The sequence below is a fragment of the Passer domesticus genome, chromosome Z (assembly GCF_036417665.1).
Source record: "Passer domesticus isolate bPasDom1 chromosome Z, bPasDom1.hap1, whole genome shotgun sequence".
In the NCBI taxonomy this organism is placed as follows: Eukaryota; Metazoa; Chordata; class Aves; order Passeriformes; family Passeridae; genus Passer; species Passer domesticus.
Window position 1 is genome coordinate 77,724,981 of NC_087512.1, and position 22,576 is coordinate 77,747,556.

The 22,576-nt window shown below is 42.1% G+C and overlaps 1 protein-coding gene and 1 long non-coding RNA gene across 6 annotated transcripts in view; one reads left to right on the forward strand and one right to left on the reverse strand.

The window, feature by feature from the left end:
- Positions 1-8,121, forward strand: part of TMEM38B (transmembrane protein 38B) — a 20,796-nt gene extending 12,675 nt beyond the window's left edge. For all 4 annotated transcript variants that reach the window (XM_064403055.1, XM_064403053.1, XM_064403054.1 and 1 more), the window contains exons 5-6: positions 1,843-1,960; positions 3,859-8,121. In XM_064403055.1, coding sequence (XP_064259125.1) covers positions 1,843-1,960; positions 3,859-4,065 — 325 coding nt within the window. In that variant the 3' untranslated portion in view covers positions 4,066-8,121. The remainder of the gene's footprint in view (positions 1-1,842; positions 1,961-3,858) is intronic.
- The window catches only part of LOC135289461 (uncharacterized), a 19,991-nt gene continuing 3,979 nt past the window's right edge, over positions 6,565-22,576 (reverse strand). The window contains exons 4-5 of one of the 2 annotated variants that reach the window (XR_010352209.1): positions 8,818-21,291; positions 6,565-8,315 (exon numbers count right to left, since the gene is read on the reverse strand). This is a non-coding gene — a long non-coding RNA (uncharacterized LOC135289461). Of the gene's footprint in view, positions 21,292-22,576 lie in introns of both variants that reach the window. The other variant, XR_010352208.1, reaches the window with a different exon arrangement.

Sequence of the window (22,576 nt, forward strand, 5' to 3'; positions counted from 1 at the left end):
TGAAAGATGGGACAATGAACTTTGGGACTTTTAGAAGATATTTTAATCATTTTATGTTCACAGCCCAAGAGCTGCAAATGGGAAGAAGTCAACAAAACTTGTCAGAAAGTAGTAAAGACCTTGTGGGGGTTTGCTAGAAAGCAGTATTGGCTCAGTTTGTCTTACAGGGACATGGTCTTCTGTCCAAAATGAAAGCACAGTGGTACCAGAAATACAGAAGTGAATTTTGGTGTATGTTCTGAGCATCACTAAGATGGCTTCCTTTGAACACTGTCACTCTTACTTTTGCTGCCAGTGCTATTTTCCTCCAAAGACATCAATTATTTGAGAAGGTACAAATTGGTTATTCAGTATAGCAGAAATGACCTGCAAGATGGGAAAAGTTACTTCTCTTGCAGAAGCAAAGAATGAGGAATATTACATGCCTCCTGGTTTTCTCTGTAAAATGAGAATTGAAACAGGCTGGAAAGCCACAAGCTATTATTGTAAGTCAAGATAAGGTCACTGTGATAATTTCCTAAAATTCTTTTGATCTTTCCCAGGTTACAGTCAGGTCTTTAAAAATAATAATTTTATTTTTTAAAAAAAGCTATCTTGCTTTTCAGCAGCTACTCCTAGACACAGAATAACAGGAGAGACATTTGTAGCCTTCTCTTTGGCAATATTTCAACTTTTTGTGGATTGTGTTAGTTGCTGGCTTTTTCTGAAATTCTAAGTATTTAGAATTTCTCTTCCTCTTGTCAGTGCCTAAATGGCAGTCTTGAAAGTAAACTTCCAGAAGAAAAAGTGAGTGTCAAAAATAACACTGTAGACACAAGTAAAACTGTCTTTAGAGGTGCAACACCAGAACGATGCTTACTGATTGGCATCACTTGCATATATTCTCGTTCTCCACTCTGGGTATGGCTCAAAGTAACTCAAAAAATATTTCAAAAGTTTTGTTTATGTGTAAGTGTTAAGAGCATTAAATTGAACTAAGTTACAGAGTTAAAAGCATCCAACATCTTGCAAATGGATGAGATGCCTGTGTACACAGGGTTGGTTTTTGGGCTTCTTGAGCAGGAATTTGATGTACTTTTTTGGTTCCTGAAAAGACAGAGAAGAGCAGATCCACAACAGATGCTCTGTGATAACAGGAGTGTCACCTGTACATGTCACATGCAGATTAAGAAATGCACAGAATTCTGGACAACTGACCAAAGATCTCTTGCTTTCTGGCTGCATTCCTAGGAATGGATTTAGTACCACAACAAAGATTGCTGTAAGCTGGAAATAGATTGGAAATCTTTGCATGTCTCAGGCCAGCACAGCTGTGTTGACAAAACCTGGTAATTCAGGCCTGGCTCCAGTCAGGTTTAAGCTGATGGCATCCCCAGAGCTGCTGGGGTGTTACAGTGGACCAGGATTTGGACTATGTTACTCTTCCACACCATAAGCAGCTCCTTGGAGTAACTGTCTCCTGGAGTATAAGAACCTGTTTTTATGTGTAGTCCAAGTAGTGTGAGCTCTGTAATTTAACTCTTCAAGGTATATTGGGAGAAGAAGAAGAAAATCAAGATCATGTATAAAGTCTGAATAGAAGCATTGATTTGAGGAGTGTTTGTCACATAGTTTTCTGGGTGTGCAAAGTAGTGCTGGACTTGAAAGTGCAGTAATAGTATATAAAGTGAAAATCTTATTTTAATTATAGCTGGATTTTGGATCTTACCGCTACTACCACAAGTTTTCATTAGTTCCATTCAGAAATAATTATTTTGCAGACTTAAGAACATGTATTGCTTTCCAGACAGCTTCCACTGTAGAGCAGAGAAGAGAAATTAACATTCTTTGTTTGATTTCTAGCCCTGTGAAGGTAACTTTGATAGGAGCAGTTCTTTTCACCCTGCAACGCAGACAGTACTTGCCAATAGCAAAACACAACCTTGTGTTTTTTTACACCATCTTTCTTGTTGTCTTCAAGGTAAGAACTTGAAAGTTGCTACTGACCATATCACAGAAAATATTTTAATTGTCAAAATGCATGCTGCTTGATGGGAAGGCCAGCTCCTGCTGAAGTTATGTGTTTAGAGTTCTGTGTATGAGCAGAATGGAAGACCTGTTCTGTTACTGATTCTGTTCAATGTATGCAAGGGACAGGGAGGAAAAGGAAAAAAATCAGGAATTCTGGCATTCAGTATTTGATATTCCAGGCTTGTATGTCTGTAATTTCAAAAAAAAAAAGCAAAAAAAAAAAAGCATATTCTTGTAGAAAGTAACTCTCCTGTTCTCTATGTTTTGTGTGTACCTATGCAGTGGCCAGTGGGTCTGTAAAACAGCAAAACAAACCAGCTGGTTTCTCATTTAAAATGTTCACAAAGTAAGTCTTTGGGTGGGAAGGGGAAGCATACCAAAACTACTTTGAAGTAGCTGTAACTATTTTGTAATAAAATAGACACTACTTCTCTATTGAAGTCTCCAGTCCCTCCAGTCTTGTTCATTTCCAGGATGATGCCTTTCTTCTGGATTACTAGTTTATAAGAAAACATAATCTCTGTTAGCAGATATCTGGCAATTTTAAGAGCTTCAGAGCTGGTGTTGAACACACCAGAGAATGTGTGGAAATGTGGTTGCCAGTCTCCTTTCTGGGAAGGAGCTGACCAGCTTAATTCTGCAGAATTTAACTTTACGGAGCCAAGAATTGAAGCTTACGTACTTGATTTTCTATCTGAAATGATAAAGGCATTGTTGAACTGTGGGTGCTGGGAATGAAGAAGGAAAGGAATGTTATTCTGGAAGGGAGAAATTGCAGGTGTCCAGAGGAGCTGGCTGTCCAGCTGCTCTGGAGTAACTAAATCCTTACACTGATGGTTGTACTGACAGTCAGGAACTCGCACCTACTTAACTAATAAACTAATAAAGCAACAGTGTATCTGGTGTAGTCCCTTAATAATGTCTCCTAGGAAACTTGTCATGTGTCTGAAAGCTGTAGAAACTGTTGCAATATAAACTTGTCCAGTACCCGGATCTGAAAAGCTGTTTTTTCAATACTGATTCCAAGTTACATGTCCTCAGGGGTGCCCACCTAAATCTCTGAACTTTATGGAGTGAATATGGCTGTCTGGAATTCTAATTAAAGTCTGGTTATGGACCTGTACATTCAAAATGTAATTACACATTCCATTCTTCTAATTTAAGTGGAAGAAAGCCACTCTGTTTAGTTTTTCAGTTTGAACAAAACAACAAACTTACACATAGAAGTTGGTCTTCACCTTAAATGTGTGGCATTAAATGTGATTTGCTCTCAGGATGATTAATCTTATAGAGAGGGTTTTTTTGTGCACGTTGTTTGCGCATAGCTCATAGAAACATAGAGTCATGCAATGTTAAGGGCTGGAAGGGACCTCAGAGACCATCTAGTTCCATCCCCCTACCATGGGCAGAGAGATCTTCTACAAGGCCAGGCTTGTCAAGGCTTTATCCAGCCTGGTCTTGAACATTACCAGGGTTGGGGTATCAGCAACATCTCAGGGCAACCTGTATCTCACCACCCTCACTGTAAAGAATTTCCTCCCAGAATCCAGCTCAAATTTCCTCTCTTTCAATCTGTACCTATTCCCCTTTGTCCTATTGCTATTTCCTGAGGGAAAATCCCTCTCTGACCTCCCTGTAGATCCCCTTCATAGCTGTGTGAAGGGTGTTGGTGAGAAGGAAAAGCATTCTTTGCCCAATTTCAGCTGAAATAAGCAGACTTCTGTTGGTGATTGCACAGCCTCATCCTTGTGTAGGAAGTTGAAAATGCCATGCACCCCTTCAGCTTTGAACTTGTTTACTGTGCAGCCATCACAGCTTTTATTGTAATTTGATCCTTGTTCTTCATAGGTAAAAATGATGTTGACAAGATGTGCAACTTCTCCACTTGCTCCCATTGAGGCTGCAGTGGGCCAGATGTTTTTTGGCTCACGAAAGACACCTTCCAAAGTGAAGGGTGAAAGTGCCACATCTTCCAACGGCTCTTCAGTCTGTGACCAGCCTTCTGAGCAGCACCATGACAGTGCTAAGAAAAAACAAGCAAAGAAAACAGAATAAGTGACTTGAAATCCTTGTGATGGTCATGAAGATGTGTGTCCTCCAGATTAGGCTGGCTGAGAAGTTTCTCTAAGGAAAGGAGAACAGGGCTGTGTTGTGCTTTGCCTTTTTGGGATGTTATGTAAGTTGTGTGTAAATGCACATGTTGGATTTGTGAGTTAAAACTATGAATTTTTATAGTGGTTAAAAGTTTACTAATTTTTGTACTTACGACAACTTCAGATGCTTATATGTTAAAAAGATATTTTCACAAATGTGACAATCACATTTTTTTTCCTACAGTATCACTTTCATGTCTTCCTATCCCCCAGTTTTTATGTGTCATTTTGATAACACTGATTTGTACTGTCAGGTGTTCACTGTAGCACGTCCCAAATAAGAAAGTCATTAAGTAAGGCTTAATCACATTGCACTCTGTAAAATCATAAAAATGTACCAATTTAATGCCTTTAACTAGAAAAGTGACTGAAATATTGTTGTAATTCACATTGCATTGGTCTAGATTTTCTTCACTTCTTAAAGTAAATATTTTAAAATATTTTTAAGTGTTTTAAAATGAAAGTACATTATCTGGCACTTTAACAAATCTTAGTTAGTTAGCAAGTAGAAACACATCAGTATTTTTGTTGTTGGCTTGCTTGGACTCTTTTATTTGCAAACATTTGAGATGTAGGTGTTTTTTGCCACACTAGTGTTTTACAAGTGGTTTGTAGTTATCTTGTGTTTCATTTGCGTCTAGACATCTTTGCCTGCATTTTTTTCCCAAGCATATGCACTTATTTCTTTTCAAGGACAGACTCCATTAGGAAGAATACTGGACAGTACATTTGCCTTGTTTAGTCAGCACCCTGAGCTGCAGCACAGGGATGGGAGCAGAATGTTACCCCTCTAATCCATGAGGGAATGGTCAGTGAGCTGCTAGAACACCCGGACACTCCCAAGTGGTGGGATGGGATCCACCCAGGGGTGCTGAGGGAGCTGGCAGAGAGCTCGCTGGGCCACTTCCAATCATTTACCAGCAGTCCAGGCAAACTGGGGAGTTCCCAGTTAACTGGAGGTGGCAAATGTGACACGCATCTGCAGGAATGGTCAGGAGGAGGAGCCAGGGAATTACAGGCCTGTCATGTCCCCTCAGTGCCAGGGAGGCCATGGAGCAGGTCACCTTGAGAGCCATCAGGAGCAGGACAAGCAGGACATCAGGCCTGGCCTCTCTGGGTTGAGGAGAGGCAGGTCCTGCCTGACACACCTGATCTCCTCCTGGCCCACGGTGACCTGCTCAGGGCTGAGGGAAAGGCTGTGGATGTGTCTGCCCGGACTGCACAGAGCCTTTGACACCTTCTCCCACAGCATCTCCTGGAGGAGCTGGCTGCTCATGGACAGGGCCCTGTGCTCCGGGGGAGGAACGGGCTGAGGGCAGGGTGGGACATGGAAGGACACCCAGCTGGGCTGGCACCAGGGCGTTCCCATGGGATCAGGGCTGGGGCCAGGCCTGTGCGGCATCCTCAGCAAAGGCTGCACGAGGGGAGCGAGGGCCCCTCAGTCAGGGGGAAAGGAGCTGGAAAAGGCCTGGGGTGCTGTGGCAGCAGCCGGACAGAGCCCAGGGGTGCCCAGGCGGCCAAGAGCCGATGGCCCCTGGGCTGTGCCAGCCGTGGGTGGCAGCGGGAGCGGGGCAGTGCCCGGCCCTGTGCTGGCCCTGCTGAGGCCACAGCTCCAGTGCTGGGTCACCTCTGGGCCCTCACACGGGGAATGGAGGGGCTGGAGCGGGGCCAGGGAAGGGAACGGAGCTGGGAAAGGAATGGAGCCCCAGGAGAGGCTGAGGGAGCTGGGAAGGGGCTGGAGCCCCAGGAGAGGCTGAGGGAGCTGGGAAGGGAATGGAGCCCCGGGAGAGGCTGAGGGAGCTGGGAAGGGAATGGAGCCCCAGGAGAGGCTGAGGGAGCTGGGAAGGGAATGGAGCCCCAGGAGAGGCTGAGGGAGCTGGGAAGGGGCTGAGCCTGGAGCAAAGGAGGCTCAGGGGGCCCTTGTGGCTCTGCACAGCTCCTGCCAGGAGGGGACAGCCGAGGGGGTCAGGCTGTGCTAACAGGGACAGGAGGAGAGGGAGCGGCCTCAGGCTGCGGCAGAGGAGGGTTAATTTGGATATTAGGAATAATTTTTTCACAGAAATGATGAAAAGCATTGGAGCAGGCTGTCCAGGGAGGTGATGGAGTAAACGTCCATAGAGGGATTTAAAAGAGCCTGTAGGTATTGCACATGGGGATATGGTTTAGTGTTGGCCTTAGTCATGCTGGGTTAAAGCTTGACTTGATGATCTTAAAGGTCTGTTCCAACCTAAACTGCTCTTTAATGTCAGAAGCACTGAAATTTTTATTAGCATTTGCTGAAATCTTGCTGCTTTCTGCTTGTTGTCTTTTTTTACTCAAGATGTGAAGCAGTTCTAAGTGGCATACACTTTATAACTGAGAACTTTGGCATTTTAAAGATGTTACAATACATAAGAATAGAATCTTTTCAGGGGAATCTTTTCATTGATGTGCCAATTTTTAGAATAAACTACTTTTACAAAATTAGACTATTTTCTTCAGAGTACTGCTTTGAAGAGCATTGTTCAGCAAAGAGGTGTTAGGTTAATCTTTGTGCAGGATGCCAAAGAGAATGTGGAGGGAGATCTGATTTGAAAAGACAAAGTTCTAGTTCCAGGTACATCTCTAAATTTAGAAAAGCTGTCACCAATGCTGTGCTTAGAGAAAAGAAAAATAAAAGTACCAAAGAAATTTCTTGTGCCTGAGTAGTTACATTTCCATGGTGATGACCAAAAGCATTGAACTCAGTTTGAAATCCAACTTCATTGCAAATGTGCTGTACCTTGAAAGCTAAAATTACTATTTTCTTTAACACTTAAGAAGAACTAAAACAAAATACCCCAAACTCTTTGGACAAACTAGCAGTCATATTCCCTACACATTACACTGAAACTTAGTGTTCAGTTACAAATGCTTGGATTATTCACTTGGTGTCTCATTTTTTTTGTAGCTTGATGTCATGGATTAACTTGAAGCTGCCAGTTGACTAGTTAACAATCAGCTAGTTATCAAGCAACACCAGCACATGCTGCCTGTCCATGGCTTTTTAAGGTTTTGGATGTTTTTTTTCTGAACAATTGTGTATTCTAGATCACATGTATCATACAAAAGGGGATTGTGGCATGGAACTGTGTTACACATGTGTGAAATTGTGCCTGAAAACTGGCTATTCCTAGCCCAAGTCAATGTGAAAATATGCTTAGACTACATCTTTAGCAAGTTTACATTTAGAGAGGAAAATATAGTGGTTTGTATTCATTTTCAGATAAAGTCAACAATATTAAAATTTTTTAAAGTGTTTTCTTGTCTGAACACCTTAAAAATAATACACAACACGGAAAAAATGTGTATTGTTGTGAGACAGAACACAAGGTACGTTTACAGAAATCCTGTTTTAAGCACCATGAAAACAAAACTTTGTGTTTAAAGGTATCATGTGTTGCTGAAGGATGGGTGCTCCAAAAAGCTACATGCAAATGTTCTGAGAACTACATTTTATGACACAGAAAAAGATAACCAGTTGCTCAGGGTTTAACCTGAATTCCATAGGAGACATTGTGTCCAAGTGTCCAGGATTTCTTAAATAAACAATTCCCAGCTTTCATGCTGATAGTTTTCTATCTCTGGTAAACTTCTCTGTGTGAAAATTTTGTTAACAATTTCTTATAACTGTTCTGGTAAAGCTTGTCAGATTCAGCACAGCTGCACACATGAACTACTTGGCTGCATCTAATTTTGTCATTAACCTGGTAAAATTAGAAGAAGCTGCCTTGTGCATATATAAACAAAGTCATTCAGAAATTGCTTTATCAGCTCAATTCTTGGGCTAGAAGGGCATATTCCTGGTTAAACCAATTGCTGTTCTGATTAAATTTCTACTAAATACACCCAGCTTCTGTAAAAAGGAATACCTTAAAATTTGCTTCAGGAACAGAACTGAAGTTTCTTTATACAATAAATGCTATTTGCTTTCCTCTTCTGTTTTGTCTCCGTTTCATGTTATTGCAAAAAAGTGGAGATGTCACACAAACAGTACCATCATCTGAAATGTGATTCTTCGGTGTATTGTTAGGCAAGATACAGTTGTCCAAGAATTCCAAACATCTGTCTTCTGTAGGAATCTCAATCTGCTCAGCATAAGGGGAATGCTGAAATCTAACATCTTCCAACAGTCTAGACAGGGAATGCAAGATTTACTCAGAGTGGATACTCTTAATTTATAAGGTGAATCCTCATTTCTGAGGTCTAAATGAAGTCTTAAATGAGTAGCAACAGAGAAACACTATTTGATGCCAAGATGAGAATCAAAAATGTGTTGTAAATAGTAATTTGCATTTGTCTTGATAAAACTTCTCTGTTAAGCAATCAAAAGCCTTTTGTGAAATGTGTGAAATTGTTCAGCAAGGAATAGATAGTAACATGAAGGCTGACAGAAATACATTAATATTCTCAGGCAAGATCACTGATCTGCCAGTGGGCTTTATCTACAGTCGGGAAGTGGAATGTGGTGATCAAAATGGCATCACAAATAAAAACTGCTGCAATCTAGTGTGATAAATAGTTCATGCACAGCAACCTGCAGCTGGGTTGCACAACCCCTGGTGTGGATAATTGCTGGTGGCTGAGAGGCTGGACATTACCCAGCCGTGTTCTCTGGCAGCCCAGAAAGCCAAACCTGTCCTGAGCTCATCCCACAAGGTGGACAGCAAGGGAGGAGGGATCCTGCCCCTCTGCCCTGCTCAGGTGAGAACCCACCTGCACCTGCGGGGTCCCCAGTGCAGGAAAGACATGGAATGTCTGTTGGAATGAGTCACAAAAGTGATTAAAGGGCTGGAACACCTTTCTGTGGAGACAGTCTGAGAGAACTAGGGACAAGGGCTCTTCACATCAGCCTTCCAGTACTGAAAGGGGGCTTAAAAGAAAGGTGGGAACAGATATTTTAGCAGGGCTGTAATGATAGGACAAGGAGTAATGGTTTTAAGCTGAAGAAAGGTCAAATCAGATAATATTAGGGAAAAAATTATGATGAGGGTGGTGAAACACTGAAGTGGGTTGTCCAGAGAGGTGGCAGATGCCCCTGGAATCTTCAAGATCAGGTTGGATGAGGTGCTGATCTAGTCAAAAATGTCCCAGCTTATCGCATGTGAGTTGGACTAGATGGCTTTCAAAGGTCCCTTCCATCCCAAACTATTCTGTCATTCTTTGATTCTATGAAAAAATGTTTCTTCAACATTGAAGCATGTTGTCAGAGCGGTTGAGGCAGCCCTTACTGACCCTGGAAGCTGATACCGCCTGTGTCATGTAGTTCTTATGAAAAGAACTGTAGGGCAAAAAAGGAAGAAACATGCATCTAAATGAAATAAATGTGTGTCTACTTTGTTGTCTTTGGCTGAAATTTTAACAAGTACTCTGGCACATTTTCCCAAAATAAATTAGATATTTTTTTTTTTTAGTGGTAGTCATTTCAATCAGAGTCACCTTCAGTTTGGACAAATTTTCTCCTCCCCCTTAAAAGAAGACCGTTATCAGACAGTTGAATGTCAAGGCTAAATTACATGGGTTTGGTTTTTAAGTTGGAGTTTTTCATGGCCAAATTTGGAATAAAACTACTGGAAGATACTTTGATCTAAAGCTTTTTGGCATACATTCTGTTTTCTAAAAATAATACCCATTTATGGTCCTGGGGTGTTTAGGAATTACGTGGAAGTATTTTTGAGTTTCTTTCAATGGAATTTCAGAATACCTTTAAAGCACTTAACAAGTGCAAAATGAAAATACAAACTCACATTTTTCCATTGTCATAGCAAAATGTCAGAAAAATCCAGGGTGAAGAAATCAGTTTTATATTGGAGAGGGTCCAATTTCATGGCGACTGCTTCATCACACGAGCGACTTCTGCAGTTCAAATGTTCTTTGTGGGAAAACTTTGCTCTTTTTACTTGCCTGCCACCCATCATGCGCCAAAGCCTGGTTCTGACTCTCCCAGAGTGAGCTCTTTTCCTGCAAAGGAGGCAGTTGTTCTCTGGTGTTTGCTTTCTAGCTCCTGGAAGCCTAAAGCAGCAGAGCAGGAGAGAGAGAGAGGCTGAGTGCTTTACTTGAAATTTTCAAGCTGGGAGTGAGGCCCATCTCTCTGGGCAGCTGGGGCGTGTTCTTTGGCTGCAGTCCAATTACCCAAAGTATTTTTAGTCTCCTTTAGTTCAGTGTAGCAGGTGAATGTTAAGGAAAACCCTCCTGTCTGATCATTCAGATGCTTCTCTGGGAGTCACACTCATTCTGCCTGAGGCTTTAACTGCTGGGACTGAAGCCATGTTGGAATCTGGAATTAAATAACTAATGCTCCAATAATTTGGGTATCTTCTCCTGCAAGAAGTACACATGTGCTTTTTATTTATTCTGGATATTATGGATTAAAAAGTTCAGGATCAGGTTGGATTTTTCTGAATCCATCTCTCCAAGCATAATCCAGGTGTCCTATAGCTGGCTGGTCTTTAGAACTGCCTTACCAAAAGAATGGTTCCTTAGAAATCAAATGTGTTGATGATTTTTTTCCCTTCCCTTATCTTTATCAAAATCTCCTGCTTATATCAGACTGAAGTTTTGTTTGAGTGAGTTTGGCAGAATTGGATCATAACTGAGTTTAGAAGAAGATGGAACACAAACGGTGTTAAAAAACCCCCAAAGTTTCAAGGCTGGTGTCTATTAAGTAGGAAGATACAGATGCCAAATGCTAGTTTACCAAAATCCCGTAAAAAATTAGTGCTAATACTTTGGGAAAGCAGTGAATTTTCAGGAAACAAACTCAGGCATTGCTACTGAGAATATCCACTGTGTACAGACACAGGAACCTGGTTTCCAAGTTGTGCATTGCTGTGATGTTGTTCTTGTCCTCAAATGCAAACAGAATGGAGCACAAGGTTAGTGAGCTTCAGACCTAGCTGAAGCAGGAACACAAGCAGTCAGGACAAAGTGAAGTAACTCCTGGGAAAGCTATGCAGCATCTTGTTACATGTTGTAGCAAGAGGAGGGAACCCAGACTGTTGTCAGAAATTAACAGGGATATGGTTCTAATAGTGGTGCAGCCTTATTGTTGCTGACCCGAGAGGTGACGTGCTGCATTCCTGTGTCTGTACCTGGTCTGTATGGATGTCTATGAAATCAGAGCATCAATGCTGCAAGGAAAAGCAATGATTAAGAAGGTCAAGCTGGGTAAGACCCTGGGGATACATTTGCAGCATGACCTACAAGAATGTGACCAGGCATTTCAAGTTACTAATGAGAATGTGCTTGTGATACATTTAAACAGTGCTGATTTTTAATTTTATTTTTTTTACAGAGGGTGAAATGATGTGAAGGAGAGTGGGGTCTGAGCACTTCACTAATGCCAGAAGAAAAAAAAAAAAAGGGTGTTGAAAATTATATTCCTGGTCAATTGCATTCTAGCTTCTAGGTATGCAGTAAAGTAGTCATGTCAGGCAACACAGAATTTAACTACCCCTAGTGTGGGCTTCTTACTGCTCATCCAAGGGCATCAGATCAGTGAACCTACTAGATCTTGTTTGTTCTGAAAAGAAAGAACAAGAAAACTGATAAAAGTTATGGGTTGGCTTTGGCACAGAGAGTGACTGACTCGGTAGGTCACTGCTGGTGCAACACTAGCAGGAGAGGAGTGCCCATCACAAATTCTGTAAAATCAACTCGACCCTGGTGCATGTGGAATGATTTGTGCACACTACAGCAGTTTCAGCTGGAACTGGTAAGTAATGGACCCTGAGCAAGCAAGCAAACAAACAAACAAGCAAACAAAGAAAAGCCATTTAAGTTGCACAATGTATAATTAAGCTGTGTAACTCATTGCCTGCAGTAGAAGTGCTAGAAATGGAAAGCAGTTAGATACCAGTTGTGACTCAGGCAGGCCTCACAGAGTTTTGTCAGAGGGTGGGAGAGTGTTTTTAGAGAATCACAGAATGGCTGGGGCTGGAAGGGAACTCTGTACATCACCCAGTCCAACCCCCTCCCAGAGCAGGGTCACCTGGAGCAGGTGGGGTTGGAATTTCTCCAGAGAGGGAGGGAGACTCCACACCCTCCACAGCAAACTGTCCCAGTGCTCTGCCACCCTCAATGGAAAGAAATTACTCCTCATGTTGAGTGCAACAATTTCTCTTTTAGTTTGTGGCCATATGAGTGCATTCTCCAATATTCTCTTGGCAGACCCTGTCCCCCAGGGAAAGGTGCTGACAGGTTTTTTTTGGGAAAATTACAGGGACCAGCACATCTGGAGCATGAAGGATTGGCTTCACCCTAGAAAACTCACCTTCCATGACCATAGCATCTTCTCTACCAGGAAAACAAAAGGCTCCTGGGCTGGAGAGGCCCTTGGACTCATGGCTGTGTTGCAGCAGCAGTGTTTACATTTGCTTCTGAAAGGTGGGCACTTGTTTTGTCTGTGTGTCCTCTCTTACAAAACAGAAGTCCTTCTCTTGCCTCTGGGCACTTCATTATTTGTAGGATGCTTTCAGGAGCCCACATGAAAGGGTATTTTAGATGCATTAATTACTAGTGTTAAGCACAGCTGCTTTGTCTGAGGGCTTTCTTCCAGCTGAAAATGGGTTTTACTACAAGGAAACATATTTTTCCCAGAACACTATATTGGTTTTAAGTCTAGGAAGCAGAGAAAACAAATAAAGCTATTTTTTACAAAAATATTTTTCAGGGGTGAAAATTATTTTTCCCTTTATTTTAATTAGAAGTATTATTGTTTATGAAAAACTTGTTTAATTCATCATGGGGAAATGGTCAAACACTAAATGAATAGGTTTTGGAATAAAGCAATTTCCTCTGTTGCTTTCAATCATTTACTTAGGTATGGACAGAAAATTTTCTTGGAAGCTGTCATCTCATTCTGAAAACAGACTTTGAGTTTAATGAAAAGTTTCAGCAAATATCTGCTGTGTGTAAAAAGCACCCATTTTTTTCCCCCTCCAAGACAAAATTTTTCTTTAAGACCCATCATACTACAGTATGAAATTTTCTGTGGTGAAACAGGGTTTTGAAAGCTTGGATGGTGGGGAGAAATTCTTATCTATCAGGTTGTGCTCATGTGCTAATGATGACTTGTTTTGCTGTTTAGGTTTAAGAGAAGAGTTTTATAATCTGGTCATAAAAGAGGTTTTGTTATTTTCTGATGTCAGCCACATTAAAATAAACATTGTTCTCTTGTTGAAGAGCCTCAAAAAGCTTCAGTCTGAAAAAAATTAGTGGTTTAGTCTTACTTACAGTCACATCCTTTTCCCCTTCCAATGTTAAGCTGGTGCTAAAAGTACCTGTTTAAGCCTATCACATAAGTGCTAATAATAGGGAGAGGGCATTGATTTTTTTTTTTATTTGCAAGAACTTATGCTACTGAGCTCATCATTTTCTAAGAGCAGAGCATCTTAAGCAAGTGGGGAAAGCCACTTTGTTTATCTGGCTTGTGCTTGGTGTTATGGAAACACAAACACTCTTGGAAAAAAAAAAGCAATACAGGAAGTGTTGAAACAGGCATGGGTGCAGTGCTAATCTGCTTCAGCAACCAGGAGGAACACCAGCAGAGAAATTTTTTTATTCTTCGGTCCTTGGTGCCCCACTTAAGGGTATTACCTGATGGTTTTCAGGGCTGTGACTTGTGAGATAGGAAAAGCTGTAAAACTTGGTAGAGGTCTTCCTTGGAGTCATGTGTTTAGCATTAGCTGAGCACAAGGCTGGCCTGGATATGGAGAGTGAAAAGCCATGGGTCACTCTGTACTGCTCTTTGTGATCTACTTTGGAGCACCCTACCTTTTGCTGCATTTGTCTTGTAATGTTTACCAAGTCTGTGAAGGTTGACCTGATGATCCTAAAGGTCTTTTTCCAACCTAAATGATTCTGAAAGAGTAAAAACCTCTTCTTCACTCGCTTGGGGTTACTTTGCCTTGCATTATTGTGACTGGCAGGTGGGTGTGCAGATGTTTTCACACAGCCAATAAATGCAGGACAGTTCAGCACAAAGAGTGGGGATCAGGCACTCCAAGATCACCTCTGAAGTGGCCTGAATGCTGCTGCTGTCTGGAGAGCTTGATGTGTTCTGCCATCTGCCAGAACTCTTTGCCAAATTAATTACAGATCAGCTGTGAGAAAGTCTGAATGACCACTACCAACCATGGTGGCATTCCCCTAGCAAAAACATTGTCCCCCCAAAAAACATTTAAGGTGTATTGTAAGTAGCAAGATCAGAAAATGCAGATTCTGTTTCCAGTTCTCTGTGTTCAGTCACTGGCAGTGCATTGAAGGCTCTAGATCCATCTATGCTCATTTAAAGCTTTGGCCTGAGCACTCAACAGAGGATGCTTGGAAAGATTCCGGACACATTTCGTGTTTCATTCCCCTTGGGTGTGCAAATTTCCAAAGCTGCTGTGATAATCTTGGCCTGGAGATCCAGCACAGAGCATACTGTCTGCGAGACTGCGTGTCCTTGGCTCACCATCGGGTGGGAAGGGGTGCTGGGTTCTGGGTTTGCATGTGCCTCTGCTTCCAGAAACAGTTTGGGCAAGCGGAGGAACAGTTCTGCAGAGCCATTACAGCCTCTTCTGTACATAATGTTTGGGCACATTCTAAAGCCTTTATTTCCTCAGCCATGAAATCTTCTTTGAGTGGTTGCATTCTGTCTTGTAAGTACTCTAGTCAGGGCTTTGCCAGCATGTGTTTACAAGCCTCTGTGGGTGTGCTTGCCATGGTAATTCCTGGCTACATTTATTTGGGAATGTCATAATGCTCACAGGGTTTGGAGAGAGAAGAAGCGTTTCAAGTGGGAAATGGCATTCACAATTCCCACTGTCATGGACCAAAGCCATGGGCCTTAAGACTTCTTTAGAAAGTGTTCCTCTTTGTAAGGGATGTGCATTCTTTATATTTTCTCTGTTTGTAATAAAGCTACGTTACTTCCATCAATATATACAGTTGTTCTCCCTTTACCCTTTCTCTCTGCTCACTGCCATTATCCAAAATAGTCTCTAACCGAAAGAATAGATTAAACTAACCTCCTCTATTTTTTATGTGCACCTTCCTAGTTAAATGTGTTTGAGCTGATGAGCTATCACTTGTTGAGTCACGGCAAGCCCTTTGTCCACATTATGACTAGTAGATATTTAATTGCCTCCTGAATTAAATTGTTCTTTCCGCCTTCCCATGGTTATTTTCCCTTATCTCCTTTGACATTCACATTACAAAGTAACAATGTTGTAATTGTTTTGAAAAGAATGAAATTACTTTGCCTGCGAGACACTCAATCTTGGTAGCTCTAACAAGGTAGAACTGTTGGGTGGCAGGCAAGAGTGCACCCTGCAAAAGACAGGGGAAAGGCACAAAGGGAATTACACATATTGTTTAAGAAGGGAGGGGTCATCTTGATGTCGACTGAGACAGATGTAAACCCGAAGATCACTGTGTAGAGTAGGAGCATATAGAGTTTGTGTGCTGTGGTCAAGATCCTGACGAAAGAGGCCCAAGAGTGAGTCAATTACCCAGCGTGGAAGGTGTTACATCAGCACATCAACACTTGTAATCCATAATTAGGGCAGTGTGGACCAGTGTTACACTTCCCAGAGCGTGGGAAGTGTTATCCATGAGGCAGTACTCCACCTGCAGTGACCAGCCCTTGTCTTCCAAAGCTCACTTCCACACTGGGGCACTCACAGCATTCCTGAGGAGCTGAAGTTACGAATGCCAAGGTGTAGCAGATTTTGCTGAGAGGCACAACAGGTCTTACACATTAACTGTGTAAGGCCTGTGAGGAGAAATGCTAAGCCTGGGGTGGTGGAGAGCACCACTGAGCTGCTGTTTTCAATTTTGGGGGAGCAATCTCCATTCTTCTCTCTGCAGTTCTGGTAGTCCCAGTACCCTGATGCCTCGAGGGAAAGAAGACTCTTGGTTCCTGATTCCTTACAGTGTTTCTCCTTGTGAATTCTGCATCCCTGTGCTCTGCACACACAGCCCTGGATGATGACTTTTAACTCTCATATTTCAAAGTATAGTAGAAAAAATTTAATGTTTTGGACTGTTTCAACATTCTCACCTGTTTTGCCTTATTCCTGTGTTTTCTTCCACCATCTAGGGTTTTCCTAAGGTGTTCCCATGGCTCTGAAAACAAAGGTGTTGGTGCAGTAATTTCCAACCTTGCCTGTGGGCAGAAGCAATATACTCTGAGCAGCATCAAGGTATCCCTGTCAGCCCTGGAAGCTGAGGGCTTGGTTCAGCCTTTTAACTTGTCTGTCCACATAGCAGTGGCAAAGGGCACTGCAAACAGGTGGTGGTGGCTGTACACAGAGCGAGGGAACCCTCACACTAAATCTTGGGAAGTATCCAGGTCTAAGGTAGAGTGTGAGGTGCATCCCTGTAGGTTTTGCCCCAGTAACTTCTGTGTGCAGCAGCCCTCGTGCTGCTGAAGCACACCAACCAAAAGGTGCTTTTTGACCTGTCTGAAATGGCCGTGGGATCTATTAATACATTGTAGAGTTTATTATTTATTTTGGTGAAAGTACAATTTTAATTTGTTTTCCAAAACAAATAAACAGTATTTGCTTTGAAGGATCTGCGCTAGTCCAACTGGCTGATGACCCAGTCCAGAAGCTGACAGATTATTCTTTTCTTTTCCAAAGGTAGGAAACTATGATGACCAAACATCATGCAGGTCCTTTTTTTGAGGAACAAAAGCCTTGTATTTCACCTCCTGCATTTAAGTCGTTACATAAGGACAAAATTGTTAAGCTGAAAACCATCAACAGTAATATAGATCTAGCAGTTGATCTGCATGTTTGTTTAACTCCTGCTTTCAAAGAAGAGGTTTGCATTAGAATTGAGACTAATATATTTTATATTACCTGTAAATCCCATATAATTTAAGTTTCTTGCCAATTACAATTTATCTTTCATGTAACAGCTTTGCTAACTGAAACACAGTCAACCCATCTCCAGCCATATATGCAGGGAAAAATTCTGTTTTTTTCCAGTGAAATTGGGTGGAGGATAGAAACCTGCACTATCAGAACTATTTGCAGCATAGCCAGAGATCACAGACGTTTTACAGGGCAAGCATCAAGACTTTGGAACAATCCCCCACAGCACATTTTCAACACAAGTCTCCTCCTGACAGCAAGTATCTGAGTCTGAAAATGGCCTGTCTCCAGTAACCACTGGGCATCCCTGAAACTGGCAACATTATACAATAAACAGTCACCTTCTCTGTGCCTTCCTGGATGTATATAAAATTTGCCATGGCTGAAGTCTGTCTTTTGGGAAGTTCCAGAGGTAATTGTCTGGAGTTAACTTACAGGGCTCCTGTCAAAAGGAATTAGTATTTCAGCAACTCCTTGGCCAACTCCATGGCAGTACTAAAATAGCTGACTGCCTTACACATCAGCTGGCCTTGCTTAGGTAGAGCAACTCAGATGTTTTTAAAAGCAAAATAGTTATCATTCTTCCATTGCTTCCTGCAGCAAAATTCTTCTGGCCAAAAAGGTTTCAAGGGAATGAGTGTCTTTATTTTCCTCTCCATCTATCTCTATTTATAGCTTATGAATGTTGGGAAATGCATGACAAGAAACCAGGAGAGGAATGGATTCTAGGACTTGAAGGTCAAAAATTTTGTTCAAGGGAAGCCTGAGTTGTTCATGATGGAAAGGACAGCCTGATGGCAAAGCTATGTGCTGTGTTTAAGGTACACCGCTGCCAAGAGAAACTTATTGAATTCAGGATTAGATCTTCAGTGGACACAATGGATTCTTTCTCACACACATACAGTGCTCATCTGGAGTCCAGAGCTTCTCTTGAAGCTCTTTTTGATATGAAATTCAGCAGCCTTTATAACCAGATCAAGTGCACTTTTTCCTCATTGTTCATAACAGTATTTGCAGTATGAGAAAATAACACTCAGCACCAGTAAGAAATATTCAACTAAGTACAAATAAAACTGTGTTCCATCATTCATTTCTTTCCCTACAACACCCTTTCCCATGGTCATTTTATCCAATGATGACTGCATCTCAGCTGGAGCAGGCTGGCAAAATTAATCCAAAGTCCTTGAATTCAAGATGATTTAAATGGACAAGGGATCTTTTTCCGAGGTTATCAGTTTAAAGATGTCTGGCACTTGGCCTTCAAACTGTGAGCTGTCTAATGCTTATCTTGGTAAAGTCAGCAGCAATGTCTTCACTGACTTTAGCAGAAGTGAACCTTAGATCATGACTGCCCAACTATGATCCTTTGAACCATTTCACCCTCAACAGCATACAGCTGTGTGTCAGATGTGATTATTTCATTGCTTATTGAGGTTTTCTCTCATTTCCTTCTCCTTCTCTATCTCAAATGGTATTTCACCTTCACTGTTTCATATTTTACCAAACTTGATTTGAAATGCATTGGTCTTACGATTTTTAACACTACCCATTCCTCCTGCTCCTTGTAATTTTCAATTCCACAGTCTGGGCTGGGATGCTAAAACATTTTTCCTAAAAGTAGGGTAGCATTTCATCTTGATGGTCTTTGGAGGCAATGTCCAGCCACAAAATCTCAGCCTAGGTACAAGGCTGCTCAGAAATTGTCTTGATAGGTACTCCTTTAAGACTTTTCTTAAATAAAAAGATTAAAAGGAGAAAAATATTTAAACCTGCATTAGATTGTACAAATTTTCCTGAACTATTGCTTTTCAAGTCAAAGGGGTTTTTTTGTTTGTTTGTTTTTTGTTTGTTTGGGTTTTTTTTTTGTTTGTGGGTTTTTTTTGTTTGTTTTGGTTTTTTTGGGTTTTTTGTTTGTTTGGTTTGTTGTTTTTTTTGTTTTAAAATCATGCTTCTTCTCACTTTGGGGGGAAAAAAAGTTAAATCAACAAAGTTGAAATATGTCTGTGTTACAAGGCTCTTCTAATTCAGCTGACAGGTCTGGGTGATGCCAAAGGAAACAGAGAAGGGTGGAAGGGTGAAAGTAACCTTCTACTGCTCTTACATCACTTTGGATTGCATGTGCTGATGAACACACTCACTTCAGGTTGTGGTATTCCTTTCTTGCTAACTCAGATTAGAGGAGACTTTGGTTCTGCTCTCTTTGAAATGGTTTTTTGTGTTGTATGCTGCAAGAGCAAAGTGTGTGGGTGCAATGAAAAATATACATGTGTGCAATGAGAATTTGACTCAAAAGCCAAAGCCCTGTAATCCCTGAATTATTTAAAATAAAGGACCTAATGATGGTTTCAGCTGCAGTCAGCTGGGTAGGTGGTGTTAGAAATTGACAAATTTAACTTAATGCCTGTTTATTGTGGTACCTGGTATTTTTGGCAAATTACATAAACAAATATCCTGGTATTTTTCTTGGCAAACAGCATGAATACCACTCTTGCTTTACTCTCTTTGTCTCGGCAAATACTTTATGGCAAGTATTCATCACCAAATAAAGGGTGAGATCATCTGCAGTGCAAAGCCCATTAGGTCACGTATTTTGGCATTCTGCTGGGCTGCAAGGTCTGCCACAAACTTGGCTGAACTGTGCACGATGCTGACAGTGTTTCCCAGGCAATAGGAATCAGATATCCTTTTTCCTTTGTGCACAGAAGTGTGTACTTGACGTGGTGAGTAGTGGTGGTGTGGTGCAGGGTTAGACTTGTTTGCCTAACCAAAAAAAAAGTGAAATTGAGATATTAAAAATATGCCCTTGTTAGGACTTTTTAAGACCATTTACACCCACTGTTGCATTAAAGTGCTTTTTTCCCCACCCTGCCTTTGCCTACCATCTCTCTATCCTTCGTAGCACATCTCTGACACCTTCCTCTCCCACTGGTGTCTTCAGCCAGCTTAAAATCACTTAAAATCACTTAAAACACCATCCACTGCCATGAGTAATGAGCTCCTCTTGGAAGGTCTCCCTGGAAAATCTGAGACTTTGGCTTCTCCATCAGTATTTGCCCTTCTGCTGATGGCTCTGACATGTGTCCTTCAGTTACCAGAGCAGAAGTCAAGGAGACTTTGTGCGCACTGAAACTCCATTCCCAGCAGTGCCCTGGGGATATGAATCCCTACCTGCCTCCAAGTTGCTTTTGAAATTCCTGCTAACTGGCTGAAAAATGGAAGGTAGTCACTTCAGTATATCCCCAGATATGACATTTGATTTTTTAGGAATTACAGAGCACTGGAATTGCAGATGGGGTGCATGCACAATGCTTCTTACTCATGGCTTTCTAAGCATCAAGCTTAATGAACCCCTGGTGACTGCTGTAGTCCACACATGTACTCTGCTGTTTTTCAGCGTTTCTCAGAACTGCATGGATGTCCAATTTGGTGGAATTAGTGGAAGGACTCCTTCTAGCAGCATGTACCCTAGCCAGTGGTGAAGCCAAGAAGAGTTTACCTGCAACCTGAAGGCCAGATCAGACCTGCAGTAGGTCACTGGCATGATCTTGTGGGAGGTCTGCTAATGGGCTGGGTTATTGTTCAAAAGAAGTTAAAAAGGTGCTGCCAGAATTACTTTAATAATGTTGTCTGGTTTTAAAATATTCATTTTCATTCACTTCTCTCTGTGCTTTCCCTATAATAAAAAATAAACATTCACATTTTTGTAGTTTGGTCACTCTTCACTCATGTAAATGAAAAGTCTGAGAAAATTAACTCAGTTTAAGGTGGAGCTTGAAATGTTTATGAAGGGACCCATAAGACAGAGTTATCAGGACTCTGTGTGAGAACTGAGGGGGCCTTTTTCAGTCCTGTTTTTCCAGAGCACATGCTGTAAAAATTCAAAAGATACAAATCTGCATGTACCTGGTGCAGTACTTTCAAGCACTTACAATTTCATTCTAGAGTAGCAACAAGACTCTTGACAAATTCTTGTTATTTATAGTGGCTGCTGGCTGTACCTCCACCAGAAGTCTTGGAGGACGTGGAAGATGGAGGACAATATTGGAATGTCTTGCCTGTGCTGCTGCTGTCCTTAGGTAACCACCTGGAACTGAGCATCAGAGGGACCCATCTGTTCTTCCTGCCCAGAGGGGGATCAGGTACAGGTGTTTTATCAGCTCCTCAGTGCAAGTGGTGACGTGACAGAGCTGTTTACATAAATCTTTGTAAACCTGCACCGAGGTGTTTCGTGGCAGGGTACAGAACTGCGGAAAGAAACAATGGAATAAACATCTCAAAAATATGGATACTATCAGAGATTAATTCCACATTATCTCTTGATGTGCTCTAACAGGGCAGCTGATTGTTGATGGATGCAAGTGTTGTCCTGACTTAAATGCTGTCCTCACTTAAATTTGAGACTCTGGAGCACTGATGCTTCTCTGTCAATTTTTTATTTCTTCAATGGTTCTGGATTAAATCTAAAAACACTGGCTTTGTTTAAGTCCCTCTAACAACTGGCAATGGAGCTAGTGGGAAATAACCTACTTGGCTAAGTCTCCCACGCTGTCTACTGTGGCTTCATTTCACATAATTTGTTTTGTTGAATTTTGCACACCCTCCTCCCCCCCCAAAAACCTCTTTTGTGGATGGCGAATGATCAGCCACAAAATCTTCTTGTGCCCATAGATGGCTTCAGGGCTTGTAATTATTCTGAAACTCAGAGCAGTTGCTTCTGGAAGACAAACACATACAAAAAACACTCCCAAACCAAATCAAACCAAAGTGTCTGGCGTTCAGCTGGTGCCACCTTGGCCTCTAGACCCAGGCTGGCCTGATAAATATCTCCAAGGTGTGTGCCAAAAGGATGTTTTTGGATTTAATCCAGACTGCTTTTGGTGGTTTCCAGCAACAGGACAAGGAGAAATGGCCATAAATTAAACCGATTCAAGATGAGGAAGAACTTTCCACTGAGGGTGGCAGAGCACTGGAACAGGGGGCCCAAGGGGATCGTGGAGTCTCTCTCTCTCTCTGGAGAGATTCCAACCCCACCTGGACACGTTCCTGTGTCACCTGCTCCAGGTGGCCCTGCCTTGGCAAAGGGGGTTGGACTGGATGATCTCCAGAGGTGCCTTCCAACACTTACACTTCTGCAATTCTGTGATTTTTGATGGGAGAAGAGTCAGGTCAGAAAAATGGGAAGCCCATCACATGTGAAAGCTCACACTGGCTGGGCTGCCACAGAGATGGAGAACACAGTTCGGGTTTGAAGTTTAGGGATGGAAACAAAGGGAAGACCCCAGGGGTGGCAGCTGGCGAGGTGGGGATGTGTCCGGGCTGTTTCTGGGGCCAGGATGCTCCCGTGAAGAGACAGTGATGAAGAGAAGGGGGCTGAGAACACCTGAAGAGATTTCCAGCGTTCTGTGCCAGAAATCGTGTGGCCAGCAGTACCAGGGAAGTGATTCTTCCCCCTCAGGGCTGCTGAGGCCACACCTCAAGCGCCGTGTCCAGGTCTGGGCCCCTCAATTCAAATGGACACCGAGGGGCTGG